The 24,414-nt window shown below is 38.6% G+C and overlaps 2 protein-coding genes across 18 annotated transcripts in view; one reads left to right on the top strand and one right to left on the bottom strand.

Annotated features, from left to right (window-relative positions):
• smoc1 (SPARC related modular calcium binding 1) overlaps nt 1-22,146 on the bottom strand; it is a 62,105-nt gene extending 39,959 nt beyond the window's left edge. For 9 of the 14 annotated variants that reach the window (XM_080293709.1, XM_080293713.1, XM_080293708.1 and 6 more), the window contains exon 1: nt 21,738-22,146. In XM_080293709.1, coding sequence (XP_080149835.1) covers nt 21,738-21,839 — 102 coding nt within the window. In that variant the 5' untranslated portion in view covers nt 21,840-22,146. The remainder of the gene's footprint in view (nt 1-21,737) is intronic. The other 5 variants (XM_080293714.1, XM_080293715.1, XM_080293718.1 and 2 more) reach the window with 1 other exon arrangement.
• ccdc177 (coiled-coil domain containing 177) overlaps nt 1-24,414 on the top strand; it is a 170,051-nt gene that overhangs the window by 132,642 nt on the left and 12,995 nt on the right. The window lies entirely within an intron of this gene.

Here is a 24,414-nt window from a genome sequence, read left to right as displayed (position 1 = left end):
TTGGTTTGTTCTTACTTTTTGGCGTCTTCTCTTTCTAGCTCCCCTATGTCTGAACAAAGGCAGCATTCAGCTGAATCTGAGGTTATGCCAAACTAACGTACAAATTGGACTCACGGGTCACTTGCCTATTTTGCTCAAAACATTTCTGTTTTCTCAAACACTTGTCAGCTGCTGCCTTGCTTTTTTTTTTTTTTTTTTTTTTTAAGCCGACGTGACAAGATTGTTTTGCACTGAAGCTTGACCTAGAGGCTAATTTATGTAATTGATCTTTGGCTGAAGACAGGTTCAACCTTGATTAAGTTTCAAAGTAGCCAAACCACACTCTCCAATAGGAATCTTTCTTCCCCTCTCCCAAGATCACTCATGATCTATTAGTGAGTCAATTATACTGTACTGTTGGAACACGGCCTTCTTTCTGACAGCAGTAATGGTCCTTGGCATTACAGCTGCCTCAGATATATTTAAGCTCTAAAGGATTTCAGGGAGTACAAACTTTGCCAGAAAGATGGAGTTTTGTGTTAGTGAGTGGAGAGAGTAGGTGTGTACTGAGCAGCAACAGAGTCCTCTGCTATGAGAAGTGTCCCAGTTGTGTACCTGAGCCAACTCTTGTTGAAATTATTTTCAGTATTCCAACATGAAAACACAAGAAGCAACTGTGTCATCTCGCTAGTGATGATTATGCTTTTTTTTATTCTAAACATGTGTTTTATAAAAGGTAAAAAAAAAAACAAAAAGAAAATAAAAATATCCTGCAGATTAAAACTTTTATCAAATGTGTTTCATACCCAAGGTCTCAAAAGTGACTAGAAGAGATCTAGTTGAATCCAACAGAGCATCAAGAGCAGGTACTTTACCAAAAAAAGGACACAGTTTTCCAACCTTCACTTGCCAACTCATATCAGACAATCTGAGGCCATTTGCGAAGTGATCTACATTGAGCTTTCATGCTTCTCTCATTGTAACCTCCCCCCCACCCCCTCCTGGCCCCAGCCTCCAACTTCAAAACGTTTTTTTTTTTTATTATTTTGAAAAACATTAAAAAATGTTGCTTGGAGACAGATTTTCTCTGAACATCTAATCAGAAAGACATGAGCAAAGGGTACATTGTAACTAGGCCAAATTTCTGATGTCATGAATGAGCTGGTAGACAACTGGATCTCATATACACACCAGACGTTTTCATCAAACATACTCTAAACTCCTCTGTGGCTTTGAATTAGTGTTACTCTTGTTATCAAGGAGTGAGAACCCAACACAATCATCATCTCTGAAGTCTGTAACTTTCTGTTTATTCTGCCTTTAAAAAAACAAGAAACTGCCAGTACAATCAGGCTTGAAATATTTTCTATTGACAACAGCTTCCTAGGAATTTTGACTTATGTATACCTTAACCTTAATCTATTCTAGATGACCTGTATTTATATAGCGCTTTACTAGTCCCAAAGGACCCCAAAGCGTTTTACACAACCAGTCATCCACCCATTCACACACACATTCACACACTGGTGATGGCAAGCTACATTGTAGCCACAGCCACCCTGGGGCGCACTGACAGAGGCGAGGCTGCCGGACACTGGCGCCACCGTGCCCTCTGACCACCACCAGTAGGCAACGGGTGAAGTGTCTTGCCCACGGACACAACGACCGAGACTGTCCAAGCCGGGGCTCGAACCAAAAAATAGGCATCCCTTGACACATGCTGGTAAAACCTGAAGCATCACTTCAGCCACAGTGGCAAAATACTCTTGCTACTTGAATTTTATATTCTTTGTCATATTCTGGCTGATATTTCATTCTTTTTAGTGACCTGGAGAGAAAACGGGATTTTAACTTGTTATAACCTGCAGCACAAAGCCAAAACGCGGTGAGTAAAATGAGACGCAGGTCAGAAAATCATCCATTTGCAGTCTCTGTGGGTTTTTTACTTTACAAATACCAAACGATCGTTGCCAGCGCTGACAGCTGTGACAGTCAAAAACATTAATTTTTTAAATCTCAACATTTGAATCCAAAACTGAGTCCCAAATTCAAAAAGCAAATTATCTGCCAAGTGGTGATTTAATATCACCAGTATCCAATGCAAATGAACTAGTTTCAAGACTACATGGCTCTTTTTTTTATTTATAATAGTGACGACTATTGAGTTTTTCTGGCTTTTTTTTTCTTTTACAATCATTTTACTTCACTGCAAAATATGTAACGGTGCACAAAAAAATCACCTTTTATTACTAAATGTGACATTAATTAGATTGTTTGGACATTTTTTAGACTTACTATCATGGAAATAATCCTACATTTAGATACTTCATTATCTGCAAAGATAATTGGATTTTTCTTGAAATATAAAAAGATACTCGACATTATTAGCTAGATAAATCAGAAGCCAAAGTAAATGTCCTGAAACTGGAAGGTAACAGATTTAACCCCTCAAAAACATTGTCTTGTATTGAACGTCTGAACAAAGGCAGAAATGTTAAGTTTAATGTTGATTCTTCCCATATAGAAGAACCTTAATACAACAAGGTAAAGTAAAATTTAAACAAAGGGATTACTACTTCGGCGAGACACAAATACAGATTGCCATGCTGTAAAAATACCCCTAAAACAAGGCAGAGAGTTTAACCTGATTCCAGGCTTGGCACTGAACCATCACAGAGAAGCTCTTGTCAGATAGTGCAGAGTGAAACTAAATCATGACGTACCTCTTTAGGAGAGCGTGCAGACAGGGAGAAAAACGTGGCACATCATTCCAAGTTTTAACTTGCGTGTCTTCCTCTTGGCTTTGGTCAAGGACAGCAATTATTCAGTAATTGGAAAAAAGCATGTATCTGCATTATATCACGTTTTATTTCCAGGCTAACCAGACATATGACTATTATTCATTATCCAGGTAGAGAGCGACCATGTCAACTTTCTTTTTAAGCATTAGCAGAGGAGAGAGCAGTTACTTGTTTCTTCCACAGGAGAAATGATTAAAAATAGTCAACTAGCCTGAGCCAAACGACTGTGGATGGAAAGCAGTTTGTCTGTGTGGTGAACTGTTAAACTGGTACATCACCATCCAAAACAAACCATTTTAAAAAAGTGATTTAGCTCTATCCGACTTCTTCTCCAGGTTATGAGCCAAAGAGTCCGGCCTCTGCCCACAGACTGACCTGTCCTCCCCTTCACTGACTCACAAACTTACTCTACCTCCACTGTCATAATAAAGCATTGGGACAGCATTGTCTGGTAGGTGGAAATAAACACTTCTACCATGTCTCCCACAGTTCTTACTCATACCGTCCCACCCAAACACTCGCCTCTGGTAAAGGTGAAACAGACACTCAAGGAGATCATGAAAAGTTCCCCAATTTATAGTTGAGAGTACTTTTAATAAATGGAAGATTTTTTTTAATAAAGTACTTTAAAAGGGTAGGAAAGCATTACTCAAGCAGTCACTGGAACATTTTACCCATTGTTTAGCTTTCAATGTGACAGCATATAAATTTATCAAGTGTGAGTTATTGTTCTGTATGTTTCAAGTAGTACTCTTGAAATTCTAAGATAAACTAAAAGCACATCACAGAGAGCAATGTTGTGATGTGTTCTTTCTCTCTTAGAGCTTTATCTGCATCACAGCGGTGTCTTCACAGTAACCTGTTAAGTAGTTTGTGAAATATATTCCTGGAAAGTTAACATAAGGTATGTAACAGCACCGATCAGGCCAAACATTTAAATAGCTGACAGGTAATGGTCCCGATGCAGTGTAAAGTCCTGCTCGGAAACCATTAGTCCAGACATTCACTAACTTTAAAAACTCCCCGCATACCGATCTGATCAAGCATCTACTGGATGCACCAGAACAGGCCTGCAAACACTGGGACTCAAAGGAAACATCATCAATTAACTTGTCAGAGTGACTTGAAATGATTGATACCACTCTCTTGTCTCTGCGCCACGAAGCCTCAGCCAGCAGCTGACTCGTTACTGATGAAATCCTTTTGATAAGTAATTAATATTAATTACTGTTTCACAGAACCCTGAAACGCATAACTATATTTGGTAAAGAAATGTTCAAGAGGGCTGTGCAAAACAAAATCTTGACCCAACCCTTATTTTTATATATATATATATATATATATATATATATATATATATATATATATATATTAGAGATGGCACGATACCACTTTTTTATGTCCGATACCGATACCGATATCATAAATTTGGATATCTGCCGATACCGATATGAATCCGATATAGTGTTTTTTAATCAACAAAACTGTTTTTTAAAATATCTTGCTGCATTTTGCAAGTCTACAAGTTCATACTCAAGTTTAAAACAACAACTACACTAAAGCTATTCTGTTATACCTGTATACAAAAAAAATGTTTCATAGTTCAGCAATACTGATCAATCTAATAAACTTAGACCTACACCATCCTCCCTATTCTGGTATTTTAAAGAGTACTTAGCGTAAATATTAAGCAACCTAACTAATAGGGTTCCAACTCCCAGCAACAACAAAAATAAATAAATAAAAAATAGGGAACCACCCCTCACGCGCCACCTCATGATGCTTAATCGACGTAATCAACCTTAATTTGATGCAGTGTGAAAAAAAAAATGCACAGAAATCAATTATTTTTCAAGAAATATTAAATAGATTCAACATCTTTCTTCAACAAAATTGCAGACTGCACAGATGGTACCTTCCCAAAGGAAAAAGTACTATAGCTTACTAGGGTATATATATTAGACTTAATAGTCACTATATACAGTAATTGACTTCTATTCATTTTACATCAAATTAAAACTTTGGGTGTCAGATAATTATTTATTAAAAGCTCGACATTTTAAATGAGAATAAGAAAGAAAAGTATGTCTTTGTGCCCCCTTTTCCCTGTTCATGCCCTATCGGCCCCCCTGGCTAAACTTTGCTAGATCCGCCCCTGCACAGTTACCAGCCGTCAGCTACGTAGAAAAAGATCCTGGTGTAGAAAGAAATATTAAATAAATTCTAACAACAGCTTATCAAGCTTAAACGTTCTGCTGTTGTTCAGCCGCTGGTTTGCTCTTTCTGGTGCAAAGTGGACCAAAAACAAACAAGAGAGACGGACTCGCGACAGAAAAGCCGATCAGCTGATCAGTTTCACGATTGAAGTAGCAGCCGGAGAGCGAGAGGCAGTCGCTTGTTAAGCTTAACGCAGGAATGCTTTACAAACATTCAGAGATGGACTTACACACTTGCTGTACTTCTCTCGGGGATAACTTTGTCGGAGATGAAATGCCAGGTTGCTAGCGAAGCTCCACATGCTATCCAGACCACGACAGGTCCCGCATGCCACAGCCACTCTATCACGTGATGCATACTGCTCCGACTGCTAACGTTCTGAGGTGAGTTACGGCGTGTTGCAAGTTTTGTGAGGTGCTTTCGTGATATTTAATGGATCGGATTACATTTTTTATTTTTCTCCGATATCCGATCCAGTAATTTAGGTCAGTATCGGACCGATACGTAATATCGGATCGGTCCATCTCTAATATATATATATATATATATATATATATATATATATATTTATTTATTTTTTTTTTATTTTTTTTTTTTATTTTTTTTTTTTTTTGCTAGGAAAATCAGAAATAGGTGCAAAGGTTTACTGAAACGTGCAAACTGTTTCAATAAATCTGTATAAAAACAGACATTGAACAACTCTAACAAGCCTCATTTCCTTTTACACAGTGTTCAGGAATAGTTCTTCAGGCTTTTTGAAGGACATTTCAAAACTCTTCTTTGAATGCTGGCTACCTTTTCTTACATTCTGTCAAGAAGTTGAGTTCTGGGCCCTGGAAAAGTCAATCCTTCACTTCAACTGTTCCAAGGTATACTTTTACTGCACTGTCAGTGTGTTTGGGATCATAGTCACGCTGACACTGGTTCACACCATAAAATCTGTGCCTTTTTTATGCTTGAATGATTCACAGGTCAGTTTGTAAGTGGCTTAACAAACTCAAAATACATTCCTCTGAAAATGGACTGGACTGGCTGAAAAAGCAGCCAATGTCCAAAAGTGTCTGGCTCCTTGGAAACAAAATATAAAGAAATGAGGTTCAGCTCATTTCTGCACTACTGCAAATTAAAACAACCACCTGAAAAATATCTAGCTTAACAGAGAATGATGAGTCAAACCCTTTGGAAAGAAGATCAAGTAGTCTGTAGCATGCTAAACTCTTTCCAATCTAATCTGAATACTCTGCTTTCTTTCACAGTAACATCTCAAACTGCGTCTTAAGGACACTCTGCAGCGGCTCTGATTTTGATTCCTCCACATTTGTCTCACTATAAACAATGTGAATGTGCTCCACATTTAAATACTGCGAAAAAAGCAGTTAATGTTACTTACTTCTTTACTTTAGCACTAGACAAAATTTCTGCCTTCTTAATCTTTCCTTTACTCTCTGGCTTACTGACTATTATCTGAGCTGACCTGAAGTGATAAACCCCACCCATCACACAGCCTGAAGAAGTTAAAAAACAAACATTTAGAGTTATTTTCAGTCACTCCCTGACCCAGGACTATGTGACAGTGATCAGCTGATACAGTATAAACCAGGCTGACAGAACCTGGCATTATCTCCTGAGGAGAAACAGCCCCAACTGTTAGGCCCGTAATGGCTGACACTCCATAATCACAGCCAAACAAACACATCTACATTAAACAGGCTAACATATAACTGGAGCTGTTAAGGAACAAGCATAAGTCAAAGTAACATTAATTACATAAATCTTAATTACCTAAACATTATAGTGTAACAGGCAACACTAAAGGATTTATAGAGCCACATTCCCAAACAACATAATGGAGTGAAATAACGTAAATTTAACAACCACTCAGAGGCACTTTCTTTAATGTCCAAACAGTAGAACTAAAAGAAATGCATATTTTATAAATCTCGTTACACTATGAAGATGCGAGATCCTGCTTTTCCTGATGGACCACCAAAGAGATGAGGTGAAAGATTAGCTGGAGGTAAAACACCAGGGGAGTTACACGATGGTTTGGTACTGATATCTTGACCGGGAAACAATGAGCATTGACATTCTCACATTTAACAAGCCACATTCCGCCAACACACAGAAGTACACAAGCTCACACACGCATCGAAGTCAGAATAACACAGATCCCCGAGCGCTCTCTCCACCACTCGTAAAATAAGTGAAATGCAACCCCCATTGTGCAACCATTACAGCATTAGCAAAATGGTCTTTTTTACCATCACTGGCAGCTAGTCTGTTCCACTCCAACCCGCCGCAATGGAAAAAGAAAAATATGATTAGAAAATGATCATTTTTATAAAGAGTAAAAAGTTGGCTATGTGAGACAGAACCAAGGTGGTAGTTAATATGCAGATCACATCTACAATAAGTGTTTTTAATTTAGTAGAACTAATTTCTTTGGACAGATTAGGAGTATTAAAAAAGCATTAACACAACATAAACGGTTGATCCCGTTTTCACCTTTATCAGGTAATACTTTAATGGGGAACAGACTTGCTGAAGTTTTGTTGAACAGTAACTTAGCTGATTTATTTCCCAGATTTATCAGAGCTGGGATGACGTAAATGAAGTAAAAGCTGCACAGCACAACATGAGCTGCGTGCTTACTGTATTTTATTTATAGCTTTTATTCTCAGTTATGGTATGTGCCTTAGTGAGTGCACCACCAAAATCTTTGGACTCAAAGTGAACAGTTTAAAAAACAAAAGATCTAAAAAGAAACAGAGATGTTGTCTTTTTAATTCCTTGGGTTTGTCTTCCTTGTCATAAACTGGCGCCTGCATTACCCAAATATAACCCAGCTTTCAACAGTTGCATCCAGAAATTTGTGGTGTTATGGCTGGAAGCAGCTGGACAGGAAGTTTCACAGATCTTAAACTTCACTTCTTTCTCTACATATTGTTTCTCGTATTGTTTCATCTTTTTGTAACTTATCAGACCAAGCTGCACTGATTAGTGACCTGAGGACAAGACTTTTTTGTTTTTGTTGTTTTTCACAGTACTATCTCCCAAGTATTGCAAACCCTCTCAGAGGAAAATATTAACTCATAGATAGCACCATGAAACTTCCCATCTAATTACTTACATTAAGAGAATTATTTCTTGCATGACAAAGTTGTTTTTAAATGCACTATTTCCTAAATATGTGTTAATTTGCACAGATTTTCATTCATAAATACATGTTTATATGTCTTTATATATTTCCTGATATTAATTAGAGAGATTATTTTTCAGTCCAGTTTTTGGGATTTTATTCGGTGACAGAATAATTTATTTTTGCAGGGTCATTATCTTTCTAAATATTTGCTTATCATGTGGTTCCACTTCAGTAAAAGGAAAAAAAAACAATAGACAACATCTAGTAAGATAAGATATGAAGGCAGTCAAAGCAGAATATGTTCACATTATTTAAAAAAAAAAATTAAACTATTCAAGTTCAACAAACAACAACAAAAAGCTGAGTGCTTGTTTTTAAAGGAAAAGAGGTTAAAAATCTAAACGAAATAGTTTATCTTTGAAAACCGACTTCTGCATGACTTGAGGAGCTAATGTTTAACTAGCGAACTTACTGGTATGGCTGCTTGGTTCATCATTATCAGCTGTGGTATATTTTTAATACCTACTGAAACAATGACTTGTGGTGTTTATGTGGAAGATTGCATAAAAATTCAGCTTTTTTGTATTTGTTTAACACCCTTCATGAGCTGCCAAGAGAGATAAAGTTTCAAACCTGCAGCCAGGCGTTCCAGTAAGCAAGACGTTGTACTTGAGCCCGATGTTACACTTGGAAGTCACTGCCTGTAATGGTGTTACTGTTCAAACTGAGAAATATAGCATACCGGTCCATTGAAGACATTTAATACTCGTGCGTGCTTTGAAATTTTTACTGCCAACGGTCTGCAGAAAATTTGTAGTGCTGACATTTTTAAAGACATTTCACTGTGATTAGGCATCATTGACATCAGCTTTCTTATGTGTTTTCCAGAAAATTTCCTGATGTTAATTAGAGATGATATTTTCCAGAGCTGTTTTTGGAGAGCCATTTACTCCATCACAGAACAGAAGGTGATACGCTGGTTATGTCGCTGTCAAAGCTGCCTTGGTTATTAATACTTGCGAACATAAATATGTTGCAATCATGCACAGAAAGCATATTTTGGATGTTTGGCTGTTTAGTCTGTGTAGAACTTGAGCCAGCATAATACAAATACAGGCTCCAATATGGTTGCAATTATACAGCACAGTGGTCCAAATTTCGCCAGCTTCACTGATTCTTTTTCTCTGATTGAAACACACAGTAGTCAATAATCCAAACTCTTTACTTGGAAAAGCCCACGGCCTCTTTTTTTAAACAAGGGATGACCTCAGCTCTTACCCTGATAGCATAAGAGATGTTTAAATCAGATTAACTAACAGCACCATGCACCTTAACATGAATGACATCACTGCTTCTACAGAAAAGGCTTTTGCGTGCACAGATGGATTTATTACAGCCTGGTCCGCATCGGTGCACGTGTGTGAGCGCAAAACAGCGAGAGGGAGATCTGTGTGCCAGCTTCACGCTAACGTGTGATGGGCTCATTATAGCCTCCGGGCATAACAACAACAACAACAACAAACAATACAACACCAACGCATATATAAAGACATACATGCATGGCTATCTAATGCATCCCTGTGTCATTAATCATCAGGTGTTTTGGCATTCCCTCACTGGGAAATAAGTGGATTAGTCAAATGGAGGAAAAGGAGGATGAAAGTGAGCCAACCACAGAGGTAACAAGCCAATGAAAGTTGTCCACCAAAGACAGAGCTAATTGTGTACGGTTGTGGGCTTTTAACGGGCAGAGGTAATCACTTTTGTCCGATAATTAGCATTTAGTTTTCAGGAAATCTATAAAGTGAATGCCATCTGTCATGCTGTTTGAATTAACACACAGTGTTTAAAAAAAAGTGTAGAAAAAAAAAGGAATGTATTAAAAGCTACATCATTCTTTTTAACTTAACTCTGTATTGAGAAAGGAGAACCAGCTGACTAAATAAAAAGGCTCGAGACACAATTTTAGCATTTTAAATTTTCTTTCCCACTTTTTTGGTGTGGAAGCTTTTAAAGAAGGTGGACAATTTTCACACAGGAGGCATAAGGTTGTGAGCCATCCACAGCAGGAAGAAATGACTGCTGCCCTGTTATTGTAGTGGATCTTCATATTCAGCAAGGCCAGAGTTTCATACAATGGGGTCAGTAACGTTTCCTTGTGGTTAACCTCCTAAGACCCGAACTCTTTCATGGCATGCATTTTTAATTTCTCTTTGCTATTTTATTTGGTATTTACAATTGAGTAATGATGTACATAACTCTTTATTTGGTGTCTGAACACAGCAGCATTTTTCCTGGGTACAAAAACAAAATGAGAAACAACAATTGTGCCACTTTGATCAATATGGCTCATTTGAAAGCCATTTAAAAGAGCAAAATTTAGTATTGTGGTCTAGCCAACACAAAATGTGATGTCCCCATACGTGGACACCAGGTCCTAGGAGGTTAAAACACCTGAATTTATTTTTTCTGCTGATAAAACTGTATGATGTCAATAAGAGTGGACATAACCCACATACATCCAGAGTAGTCAATCTGAAGCAAGTTTCCTTAAAGGTAAAGCCACCCTTCACACAGGCCTACAGCGACAATCTGGCAACCACCTGTCACTAGTGAAAAATGTGTATTCCTTGACGAGCTGGCAACAGTTGCTAGAAGTTGCAAAGTGAACGTAGTAGCACAGAAAACCTCCTTATATTTGGTTGTTAGCAGACATTGATGACTGAAGGTGAACGTGCTCAGTTCCTGGTTTTCTATCACACTTAAGTTTGATACACTTAACTTTAAGTTTTATTACTGCTTGACTATTCCTTTGCAAGTGTTTGCATACAGGTGGGCATCTTCCATTCAAATAAAAGGCTACTGTGGTGACCAAAGTAATCACAAAGTGGGTTTTGCACCTTCTTTGCGACCTTCAGCAACCACTCGCCAACCGGTTACCAGTGATGGGAATAATGGCGTTACAAGTAACGGCGTTACTTTTTTCAGTAGCAAGTAATCTAACTAATTACTATTTCTATCGTTACAATGCCATTACTGTTAGTGACAAGAAAATTCGGTGCGGTTGCTTTACTATTTTTCAACAAACAGACGGTTGAAGCTGTCTTTAGCTTACCACATCTTATATCAGTTGCATGGAAGTAGCTGTAAGTAATCTGGGCGCTACAGCTTTAAGCAGCTGCGCGCGCTCCCGCGGACAGCAATCACTTTCTGCCCGACGATCACTTTTTGGCACAACACCTGGAGCTAAGGGGGCAAAACAATCGCATGACTGCTGCTGTTTGACTGAGGAAGAATAAAGTAGTCGTGGTAAGCCAATGACATGACCACTTTAAGATGACAAAGCAACAAGGTGATATATACCAGTTTTTAAATTGTCCTGATAGGCCATGTAAAACCAGAGTCATGATAAACAATATATATGCGGCGTTTTTCCTCAATAGTTTCGTCACGTTTACTGTCTAAGGACAGAGCTAGCAAGCACTCTCTGCTTATGACCAAAAAAACCCAAAAAACAAGAAACAGCCCTTTCGTGTTGGTGTAAAAGTGCACCATGTTGACCAATCAAAAATGATATGGCAATATGACTTTTGGCTGTTTAGGAAGAGGGGGAAGTTTGAGGAGTGACGGTGAGAGAAAGAGAGCAGAAAAAGAGAGAGAGGGAGTTTTGACATGTGAGAGATTTGTCACGTTTAGTGTGTTTGGAGTGTGTAGTTAATGTGTTGTCTTGTGTAATTATTGTGTAGTGTTGTGGATAGTTTTGTGTTGTGTGTCAGAACAATGATGTGACTGCTGTCTCCAGGTAGAAAAAGGAGTGATACACCTTTTCTGGAGTGGCACAAATAATTTGTGTGGCATCTTATTGAATGCAGAACAGCTGATTGTTCTGTAAATAGTTTGAAATGGTTAAAAAAAAAAGGGTAAAAGGTAAATGGCTGCAAATAACTTTGTTGTTTGCAAAACTTGTGCGTATGATTTTAAAATTGACAATTTTTATTTGCATTTAAAGTTATGAAATATGATTCAATAAACATGTTTGTGGTTGTTACAGTAAAAAATATAACTTTTTCTACTCGGATTTTATGTTTTTTGTCTGATTTTAGATCAATTGTGTTAATACAGTATGTCAAAATGAAAACATGACTGTAAATTCTGACACGTGAGGTTGTGCTGAAAAGGATGATACCAAACAAGGCAAATAAATAGTTTTTAAATGTGAAATGTAGAGGTCAAATAAATCAAAAGTAGTTAAAAATGGCCAATTATACCCTGGACCCCATGGTTAAACTTTTTTTTTTTAAGTAACGCAATAGTTACTTTTCAAGTAATTACTTACTTTTAGAATCTTGTAACTCAGTTACTAACTCAGTTACTTTTTTGAAGAAGTAACTAGTAACTATAATTAATTACTTTTTCAAAGTAATTGCTGCTGGTTACATACACATAGTTGCCAAGAATCACCAACTGGTTTCCTAAATGAAACCCAACTGGAAAAGAACTAAAACAAAAGTTATTCTGGAGAGTCCAAGAATAAAAAAATATGGAGTTCAAATTAATCATAATTGTTCCCCTTTAAACTGTAGCACCTCCCCCTTTGTTTCCTTTAGTTTTGGAAATTTTTCTTGTAGAAAAGCTGCAGAGCAATGAGGTAAAGACTGAAAGCAACTTAAATACAAACACTGAATCCAATAACCTTTGCAGGCAGATGAAGTTTCTGCCTCCGCCTAAGAACCAAAACAAAGAAAACCTGCGACTTTACTGTTAACATGTGTTATAAATGGAAAAATAGTCCTGATTCATTCATCATGAGCAACTGCGTTCTGATTACTGTTGTTAATCTATTAATATGAAAATCTAGTTTATCCAGTAAATAAAGAGTTGACGACCACACCATCCTGAAATCAGATTTCCCCTTGATGATGGCCAGGACATAAACACGTGATTAATGAATGTTGAAAACATCCTTATTTTTTCTTTTGAAGTGGTATGAAGAAATCTAAATCAAAGTATAAGTAAGGAGGAGGAGGGGGAACATGTTCTTCCTTTTCGGAAATGGCTCTAAATCTGATTAACAACATTCCTTGTTTGTCACTAATGCTACATCCTGGCTAAAGAACAGTCAGCTGTCTCTGCTGTTCCCAGGAAGCGTGTGTATGTGTGTGTGTGCCCGTCACCCATTACAATAGGTTCCATGTCGCCATTGCACACTAACGCTGAGACCACACACTCACTTAAATCAAAGGAAACTTAAATATGAGGCAGAGCAGAAGCTAATCTGCTGAACCAGTTTGATAGGGAAGAGGAAGTGTTTCTGCCATCCTGATAATCAAAAGGATTACAGAGAGCCATAACTCTTTCAACAAGCAGTAGTCCTCTCAAACAAGAGTCTGTTTGTGTCACTATAAGGCCAAATTTACATAGAGTAAGTTCCCATAGTGGGATAGATTGCATAAATGCAAACCAAAATGATCACAAGGATCTGCAAAAGAAAAGCAAGGTTGAATTAAGTAGCAGCGATCCGTGAGTGGAGCACACTGGCCTGATTCTTGGAAAAGACTTAAGGCTGCTTTTCATTATACTGATTAGAACGCCATGAAATTGAGCATGAAATGTATCTGATGATCATGCAGGCATGAGAGGGAATTGACATATGAAAGCAATTTTATTGGTCACTTGTTGAGTCACTATTAAAGCAATCTGTTAGCGTCAGATGGAGCCTAGGTGTGCAGTCACATGAGATCTTGGCTTATGAGTGTCAGAATCAGAGGTTTCCATAAAAGTTTGTTAAACCATTTGTAATGGATCATTTTAATCATGTGAGATTCGTGAATGGTGTTACCCAAGGTCATTCTTATGTACGTATGTTTCTAACATAAATTAAATATTTTTTTTTTGCTTAATCTTCAAGTGACTAGATAAGATCATTGATGTCACCAGAAAAATAATTATATTCTGCCGCAATATCCATCCATTCATTCTCTTCTGCTAAGACAGCCATCCCAGCTGTCTTTGGGCAAGAGGCAGGGTACACCCTGGACGGGTCGCCAATCTGTCGCAGAGCTAACACATAGAGAAGAACAGGTATTCACACTCACACCTATGGGCAATTTAGAATTACCAATTAACTCAATCCCACTAACTATATGTCTTTGGACAGTGGGAGGAAGTCGGAGTACTGTGCAGACATGGTGAGATCATGCAAACTCCACACAGAAAAACCCTGAACTGATGGTGGAATTGAATGCAGGACCTTCTTGTTGTGAGGCTAACCACTGCACCACCGTTTCCCTGCTGTTTTATTTTTATTTTCCTGAAATATTTTTTTCATGACAGTTAGATAAGGCCATTTATTTATTTATTTTTTAATATTAGAGAAAATGATTCTACCATAATTTTCCACCTCTAATCGCTACATTGTAATGTTTTGCAGCGAACTATGGCTAAGTCATTCTTGCATAAAAATAATTGAACCTTAACTACAACAATATTTTAAAATATCTGTCATTAATAAAGTATGGTATACATATATACAGCAATTTGGAGTATTCATATATGTCTTTATGGTGTTGTTTGTTTGGCCCTACGACAGACTGGCGACCTGTCCAGGGTGTACCTGGCCCTATGACAGCTGGGATAGGCTCCAGCGCCCCCCGCGACCCTGAAAAGGATAAGCGGAAGTGAATGGATGGATGGATGGTGTTGTTTGTTGTTTCACTAAAATATCATATGTGAACAAAAGTACCTGGCCACCTACACCTTACACCAATAGGAGCTACTCATGCCATGAACCTGCCAGCACACAGTCTGTGTGCTGATGTTAATTAATTAATTGAGGAGGTTTGGAGGTTGAGTCAGTAGAAGGCTGGCGACTTTTACTTGCTATGCACCTCAGCACTCGGTGACTGCCATCTGTAACTTCACATGATCTGACTCTTCATGACCAGAGATGGGCAGTAACGCGTTACTTGTAAGTTGTTTACTTGTAAGTTGTTTACTTGTACTGTAATCCGATTACTTTTTTCAAGTAACGAGTAAAGTAAGGGATTACAATTGCAAAAACGGTAATTAGATTACCGTTATTTTCCCGTAGAAACGCTGCATTACTGCGTTACTAAAACCGTGATTTTTTTTTTTTGCGAGAATGTCTCATGACAGTGACGTAAGCGAGTGCGACGTTCGTGACAACAACTGTGTGCAGATCAACAATGGATAATATATCGAGTGGGGAGAGAGTATGAGCGTGCAGCGTTTAAAGCATGGAAGTACTGACCTTTGAGTTTGATTCCATAAAAAGTGACAAAAACATTAGTGTCCGTTGTGTGTGGGAAGAAAACTAATTTTTACAGCAAAAAAACCCCTAAACTTCCAAGCAAGTACCGAGTGCGCAATGACGTAATGGGAAATTCACAGAGAAGCTCGCGGATTCTTCAACTGACCGCTGCGGCACACCTGCAACAGGGAAAACCTCCGCCTACCCTCCTCCTGCTTTACAGGTGAAAATAGAGCAACAGGACCGCTGAGTCTTTGATTCCATTTATTTTCTACTGTGTTTTACTTGCATCTATTTGAAAGACTGAGTGTAAACACAAAAAATATTTTATTTTATGTGCTGGAATGTGCAGAAAATAGGTTTAAATGTTAAACAAATTTCTTCCAGTCAGAGAATGTTGCATATAATAAAATTTTTGTTTGATGCATAAAGTTAAAAGATTAAAACTAATAAAACAAGTTTTATTTTATTTTTTTATTTTATATTTTTAAGACTTTTCCATTTGATTACATTTTGTATGATGGATTATGCAAGTAGAATTGGGCTGAAAGATCTATCGCTTTATCACATATTCAGGTTGTAAATCGTGTTTTTAAAAAGTAACTAAGTAACTACGTGATTAATTACTTTTAATCAGTAAAGTAACAGGATTACTTTTTGGGGGAAGTAATCAGTAATTAATTACTGATTACTTTTTTCAAGTAACTTGACCAACACTGTTCATGACTGAGTTGCTGTGGTTAAGAGATATTTGTAAAAATATCACTTAAAGTTGGTTGAAAGTCATAAACTGATTTGTTAGAGATGGTTAGGTGCTTGATTTTATACTCCTGTGACAATGGGACTGAAAACTCCTGACTTTAAAGAATAAGAAATCTGTTCAAGTACTGTTGTCCTTGTAGTGTAGCATGACTGCTGTGCAAGAATACTCAAGAGTTCAAACAACTACAGTTTACAGAAAAGGGACTGATTTGGCCTGGTGCAAGGTAGATTGACGTCTCCATACTCACTGGTAGGTTAGGTAAAGGGTAGCAGGCATCAATTTGAATTTAAGATGATGCTCTTAAGTATCATTTGCCAAATTCCACTTTTATTGCTCCAGGCTGGAGAGTAACTTTGATGGTATGATGCCCCTTGTAGCATTTGTTAATAGACTGCAGATTAAGTAAATCCACACAAGCCTTAAACCTCAGAGCCAACAAAGAATACGCAATCATTTATTTTAAGGTGAGTTATTTTTCTTCCACCACTAGGGTTCCCCCACCTCCTAGATCCCCTCTAACCCTTGATTAACACTAGCATAACCATGCAAATGTACTTTACGATACGACAAAAGAACCTCAAACCACAAGCTTCGTCATCAATGACTGTGTGCTGGGATTCTTCCTTTAGCTGCCTAATCAGAAACTGCTGTTGAACAGTCAGTACAAAGTTAATCTAAAAGGTTTGTACTTCATGACTTCTCCTCACAGACGACGGTGAAACCAAACTATGACCTTATCACTTTGCCAGGAATCTTTTTTTCCCCTCATAAAGACTAAATGAGGAAATGTGCACTGCACATCTGCATGATTATGGTCAACAGCTCTTCTTCATATGCATCTCAGTGGTTCATTATGGTTAAGGAACAGTCCTCACACTCTGGCCTTGATCTCTCTCGCTTCTCCATCTGCCACTCATAGCCTTTGTTATGCAGATGTTGTCTCTTCAGTTCTAATTATCACAATGTTTATTTACTATTGACAACTTCTTCAGGCAATTTTCTGTTATTCCCTTTGACATTTTGGGACAATTAAATTCAAATTTTCATTGTTACTATGCACAGATTTATTATACTCTAAGAGAATGAAAGCAGAACTAAATAAACTTCTTTTAATCCTGTAAATATTTAAGTTGTGTATATATTAAATTCAATGAATCCACAATTCTGTTTTCACTTTCACTTTGAGAATGGTGTGAATGCATTTTACTGATGAAAAGGCATAAAGATTACAAATGGGCCATAATACAGTTGGATAGTTAAGTTTGCTTTTTGACAACATTTCCCTCATTGCTTGACCCATAAAAGTACTTTCTTAATAAGGCTTACATGGTTTGTTTGCCTCGGGTCTTATCATATTGGCTATTCTGCATTCACCTCATTTTTACCTCTTTATCAGACCTGCCGGGTTTGATAAAGCGAGTGACTTCTCAGCTGTCCTGAATAATAACAGAATTGCATTTGTTGCCTTTCTTCATCTTTGTCTGATTCTGCTGGTATCAAACTTCTTGCTGACAACTTTGTCGTGTATATATAACAAAATATCTTGTTTGTTAAAGTAGTGAAACAAAAAATGGGCTCTCGACCAGTTTACTTGGTATGGGCTGCTCAGCCTAACCACAAAGTTCTTGTCTCGTTTTATCCCAGGGACTTCATCTGACTAAATATCTGGATTTGAACTACAAACTCAAAAATGCTGAAAACTAAGTGAATTTTCCCCAAGAAGGGAGAGTAATCATATTAGCAATTGCATTATAGGAAATATAGGATCCAATTTTGAATCTGTTTTTGTAAAATGGTCTCTTGTGAGCTTCACTTATTGTCTTAATGTGTTTAGATTTTTATTTCATTAGGTTGGTTCTTGTAGATGAAAAAAGGTCCAAATGCGTGACTATATTCTCTTTATGATTAAGATTATAAGATTCAATTTGGAATGGCAAAAGTCCACGAATTCGTAAAGATTTCATGCAGAGGACTAGGCCAATGGGTGGATTAGCCTTGCCAAACTTTCAGTCTTATTATTGGGCGGCAAATATTCGTAATATCCTGTACTGGATGAGTAATGTTACTACAGAGACTCCAGCTTGGCTCCAAATTGAGTCATCCAATTGTGGCAAAATTTGCCTATCAGCTTTGTTGAGTTCAGCTCTCCCATTAGAACTATACACCTATAAACGTAACCCTTTGTTGTATGACTCGCTCAGAATCTGGGTGCAATGTAGGAAAAGGTTGGGGTTACACTTAATGTCAATTAAAGCACCTATCTGCTCAAATCATATGTTCCCACCCTCCATGATGGACTCTGCCTTTAAAATATGGGAAAGTAATGGCCTTAGAAATATCAAAGACCTTTTTGTAGATGGGATTTTTGCCTCATTCACGCAGCTCCTGAAGCAGTTTAAGCTGACCCTCTGTGTAACAGATGTAAAGCAGAAACAGGTTCGCTCCTTCATACCTTTTGGACATGCCCCAATCTTCATACCTATTGGGTGTCTATATTTAACACTCTGTCAGAGATGTATAACGTTAAATATGATCCTTCTGCTCTAACGGCTATCTTTGGGGTGATACCTCAAGACACATTTGTTTTTTGTTGTTTTGTAGGGGTTTCTTTGGTTTGTTTGTTTGTTTTTTCCTTCTCTATTTCTGTTATCTTTTGGGGTATTGAACAGCAAACTACTGTATGTTCAATGTTTTGTTGTTAACATGCTGCTGTGACTGAAAATAAAATTTATAAAAAAAAAAAGATTATAAGATTTAAAGCCAGATAGTTAAAGAAAAAGTTAAACTGCTGTTAACTGATAAAAACTTATATTTATAAATATGAACCATTCAGTAATAACGTCTCTCATGGACCAGCTTTTGCTAAATCTGCCTCAGATGGAGTTTCCAATCTCTTCAATTTCCCCATATTCTTTTTAATGTCCTCCAGATAACAGATGTGAACTTCATTTTTTTCCAAACTTAATTCAACTGAATTGGAAAAAAATTAAATATAGCATAAACACTGGCCAATTTTTAAGTAAATACTGCACTTAAGTATAGTCACTTCTATTTTCATGTTTAATTTTTCTTTCACTTAAAACAGGCCCGTTCTTGACCTCCATTCCTTTGTACACTGTAAGCATAATTAAGACTCCACGGCTCACCACACAGGCACCTGCACCCATACGCTGCACGCATCAGCACACTCACACCTGCATGTTTGCTGTGATCTACCTCACACTAATAAAAAGACTTTCCTGCTTTTGAACCAGAGCTCTGCTTTCCCAAGCTGAAGGTATGCAGCTTTGCTGCTTAGGCCTGTGTGTTTGTTTTAGTTTTAAGAGTCTTCACTGATGCTGTCACCGAATTATGCAAGCAGACTGCCCATAGCATCCCAACCCTATGGGCAATCTGAGACTAACAGGTTGATTTGATAAGATGGATTAAAGCTGCATAGCTAAGCTTCTATAAAAGCGAAGCATTTCCTCCCACTGGGAAAACTGATTTCTTAGTTTAAACGTTTTAGGAAATGATCCCTGCAGACCACGAGACTCATCATTCCTGGTTTTACGGTTTTAAAAAACATGAAATATCTTGTTGCACTCATAAAAAAGGCTAACTTATTATGAACCTTAATCCTGTCTCTCTATAAAGGCAGCATCGTTCATAAGAAGCTGTTTTTAAGTCCATTATCAGTTTTTTTTTCATCTAAATAATTCAGATAGTTTGTGCTTAAATTTGGTAGAATAAACAATGTTGCACTAATTAATTACAACTGATCATCACACATCCTTAGCATCCAACGGTTTATCCACCAACTCACTGTTAAACTATTGAAGGACTCATACAAGAATAAAGAAGCTGTTGGTCTTCCAAATTGCACAGACAGCAGGAACTGCAAAATTGAAAAAAGGCTTTTTAGTCTCTCAATTACTCGTGTTCCTCAGTCTTGAGGATTGTTGTGCTATTGCATCATGGAACCTCAAGAGAAATGAGAAAGGAGCAGGTCTATGCAGGGAAATTAGCTCAGCCGTTCACTCCTGATATCAACGTGGAAAGTGGGTGGTGTGAATTATGGTATTACAGCAGCTGTGAGAAATGTTAGAAGTAATCACTGTGGAGTGAGTGGGGGTTTCAGCAGGCTGACTGTTGCTCCTTGGGGCCTAATCCATGCCAGAAGGAGGATGAAGTGGGATGCAGAGGGAGTTTAATTTGATGGGATAAAGCTGATGGAGATGCTCAGATTTTCAGTGTTATCCCTGTTTTTATGAAAAGCTTTTGTCTCTAAAGAATCAAATTTCAGAGGACCAAGAAACCACATTTTCACACTGGCCACCCTGTATTTTGGAGTTTATTCAATGTGGTTTTGAAACTGTTTACCAAAGTTGAGACTGATAGACTTTCACAGCCTGGCAAGGTACACAAAATCTTTCAGCTAAAGTTACAATAGGAAGAACTTCACGATAAAAGGGCAGCTCAGAGTATCAGCCATCGTAATTTCAAAACTCATCTTTGTTTTGATTTTCTAAACACCCTAGCACGTGTAAGTGATGTAGCTATATAAGGAGGTGCCACCTGAATCAGGCCCCAAAATATGCAAAGTAACAAGTACTGCGTCCAGTTATACTGTAGGAAAGCCACACACTCCACCTTGATCCTCTCATTATTTGAACAGTAGGAAAACAGTTATAAAAGGAGCAACAAAGAAGTGATTAAGCAAAATTCACTGTGGCTCTTTCCAGAGAACAATCTTGACCACAGCACACTGTGTATGGAGGATGGGTGGGGTGGGTGGGGGGGTTCAAAGATATTGTGAAATAGTTCCAGTATGTGAGAGTATTACATATTCACCCCCTGTGAGTCAGCCCCTCGCCTCTGACCACAAATATTACAGTGCATCTGTGCACTGAAACAATGGTGTTCCCCTTCACTTCGCATCACTTATTTCCCCCTGTGCCTGGACAGGGCGAAATAAGAACCTTGAACAAGCAAAGCAGTGTGTGTGAGAGACTGAAGATAGAAAAAAGAAAAAAAAAGAGCGATGGAGAGACATGGCAGTGACAAAAATCTGTTCCTGCAAAAGGAGAGGTCCAGGAGCCGGGATGCTGTACCCAAGGAAAAGTTGAGTAAGCTCAGTAAGTTATCATCGATTTCATGTTTTACAAGTTAGATTTGGCCAAACTCAAAGTGTAAAACCAGCAAATTGGTGGGATTAAGCTTTACAAGCCCAGATGGAGATTGGGTTTGGAGTGTTCTTCTCTAAACAGTGAATCAGATGAAACTTTAACACCAAAAGCCAAATTTCTCATTTGATTTAAAGTCATCTAATTTACCCACTCAGCATAAGTTTAAAAAAAAAATCTTGAATCAACTGTTACATCTTATCTACTAAAGGCGCATTAAAGAAATATCTCGGCATATTTCAGGTTTACCAGCAGTCTGTAATTTATCCCATTCGTTCTATTTTAAGTAGAATCTAATCAGTTTGACACACTTTTACTTTCGTAATTAATGCAAGTATCGTGTTTCAAACTGCTACTTCCATGAAAGTGTGAGGCACCAGACCCACAGGGATGTACTCACCCGTGACCCAGGCTTCTGTGCCGACACTTGAGGCAGGTAACAGAGGAACAGAGGCGCCATAAAGTAGGAGACGGTAAAAATGAGGAAACTTGATAATAACATAATTGAGCGTCGGTGAGCGCAGAGCGAAGAGCGGCAGGTAGTCTGAGCGCACAGCGTGTCCGTCTGTAATACTGATGATCGACAGGTCCAAACCGAAAAAAATATATATTAGTACGCCCCAAAAAGACTCCTTAACCCTAATTTCCGGTTAATAATTCTCCTGTGTCTACTCCTCCAATAACTATTCACATAGTGCCACGCGTATGATCGGGAATCAGGACTTGGCCGTCACCATTGTGATTGGTTTTATCCACTGCGGGAGGATCAGCTGTTCATCGCGGCTTCCACAGGTTGAGTCGCGCCTGTATCCATTGCACCTTCATTTAAAAGCAAAGGAGGGAGCAGTCGTTTCTAGCTGGCACTCGGAGGACCCAATAGCAGCGGCCGGTGGCGGGAAAGCCACGCCCACCTCACCCCAAGATTAACTGTTCGCGGAGGAGAAAGACCTGCTCCGGTCAGTTAGGAGATAGGACCAGGAGAGGCAGCAGCTGCAGGAACACTCAGTGTATTATCATGAGTCTTTGAGAGCAGAGACAATGGCCGAGCAATTGTGAGGTCAAATTTTAGGTTCTCATCCCCATTCTGAGACATATAATGCTCTATAATAGCCTAGTATCCTGCTGCCGTGACATTTAGCCTGCGTACTTGGGTTACAATGGAAAACATCTATTGAGTAAAGTCAATAGCTGTCACAAGCACTGCAGGGGGGCAGTCTGTGTTTGTAGATTTGTGTGTGTGTGTGTGTGTGTGTGTGTGTGTGTGTGTGTGTGTGTGTGTGTGTGTGTGTGTGTGTGTGTGTGTGTGAGTCGTTGTGGGTTTTAGTTGGCAGACGATTCGTTGTTTGATAGAGCAAAAAACAACTGTTTGTGTCACTTTATCCCCAATTACATGGTCATAATGTAACACATTTCATAGAATAAATGGGGGTTTTTTCTGGTAGAGAACCTATTTGGTTTGGGGGATTTTTTTTCAAAATAAACTGGCTGACCTTAGAGCCGTTCTGCATTGTTGCAACCCTTTTGTCACTTATATATACGTTTGGGTTTTTCACATTTAACACTTAAGTGGAAGGTTTAAGGTTGTTATGAAGCACTTTAATATCGCAGTATTGTTGCTTTGACAACCATAAATATTCTCAGTACTTTTCCACCAACCTGAGCAGGAAAGCACACTTAGTGCTTCCACACTGTAATCGGCCTGCAACCTCTCAATTTCTGGCTCTCACATCTTCCTCGCCTCCGTGCTGTCCATTTCTCCATCTTTTCCTTTCAATAAATTGTGAGGCCCATTAAGAAGAGAGAAGCAGTGTTTAGTGCAGGTGTCCCGTCACCCTTTACTGGAACGGGTAACCCCACCCCCACCCCAAATCCCCTTCTCTCGCTCTTTGTCCCTATAGATATTTTTTAATTGTTGGTTTTGACAGTTCAGCGGCTTTTTGAGTGCCTCAGAGAAGAGCCTTGTAATTAGAGCTATTGAGCTTCTGGAATTGGCACAATTAGGGTCAGCATTAATTATTCCTCTGTGCTCTGGCCAGTTTCTGTAAAGCACTGTTTGCAGAAAAGATGCCAGAGGAGGGTCACTCCAAATGGGAGAGATAAAAATGGATGGGGCAGTTGTACAAAAGGGAGAAAAACCGAGGCCTAAGTGGTCTCAAGATAGTGAATTATCTGAATTCTTGCTTATCGGACCACCATAGAAACTCAGCAAAGCGTCCGTGTAGTATCATTATCAGAGCTGTGAGAGAAGGGATGCGCCTCATTCCAAGTTGTTTCCCACCACAGAGACTTAACCCAACTACCCCTCCCGCTCTGTGCCAGCCGGTCCACTCATGTCCTTGTGTGAGTGGAGTAATGCTGTGGGAGGTGAGGATGAGGAGCAGAGAGGGTCAACGGGAGTGTCTCTTGGAATGTTAACGAGATCAGTTTATATCTGCTCTTCCCTCTCACTTCAACCCGCCACCCTGAACAATGAAGACAAAGTTTTCAGGGCTGCAAAGCCGTTGTAGTGAAAGCATGGCTTGACACTTTAATTCTGTTGTCATTTGGCCGAACATAAAAGAAAACCTCTGACAACAAAAACAAAAGCAGGAATGAATGGGCATGCTGAAAGAAAATGTACATCCCAATTACTGCAGTGGCCCTTCCAAAGACGCCCCAGCCGCCGGTCCCCCCACCGGCTTACACCAACTACATACGGCCGAAAATTAGCGGGTGTGTGCAGACACAGAAACAGACAGAGCAGCACTGAGGCCACCCAGAGATCTGACGGCCTCGGGAGAGGAGCAGGTTTAGCACAGATGTGCCGCAATGATGTCACGTTGCCTAAAAGTACAGTTTAGGTGCACATGCAGTTCAGATGTAGTATGATAAATGCTGAGAGGAAAACAAGTTGAAGAGAGGCAAAAACTGCTACTTGTCGTTCATTTTTCCAGTTTAATGCTAAATAACTACATTTTTGTCTAAATAAAATCAGCATTTGCATTTGTCGTGTGTTTCAGTAGATTCTCATTGTTCTTCTAATAACGAAATCCATGAAAACCTATTTGTGACTTTTATTCCAGTGTTTAAAAAGTTCC

The sequence above is a fragment of the Astatotilapia calliptera genome, chromosome 19 (assembly GCF_964374335.1).
Source record: "Astatotilapia calliptera chromosome 19, fAstCal68.1, whole genome shotgun sequence".
Taxonomy (NCBI): Eukaryota; Metazoa; Chordata; class Actinopteri; order Cichliformes; family Cichlidae; genus Astatotilapia; species Astatotilapia calliptera.
This window is presented reverse-complemented; position numbering and strand designations above follow the sequence as displayed.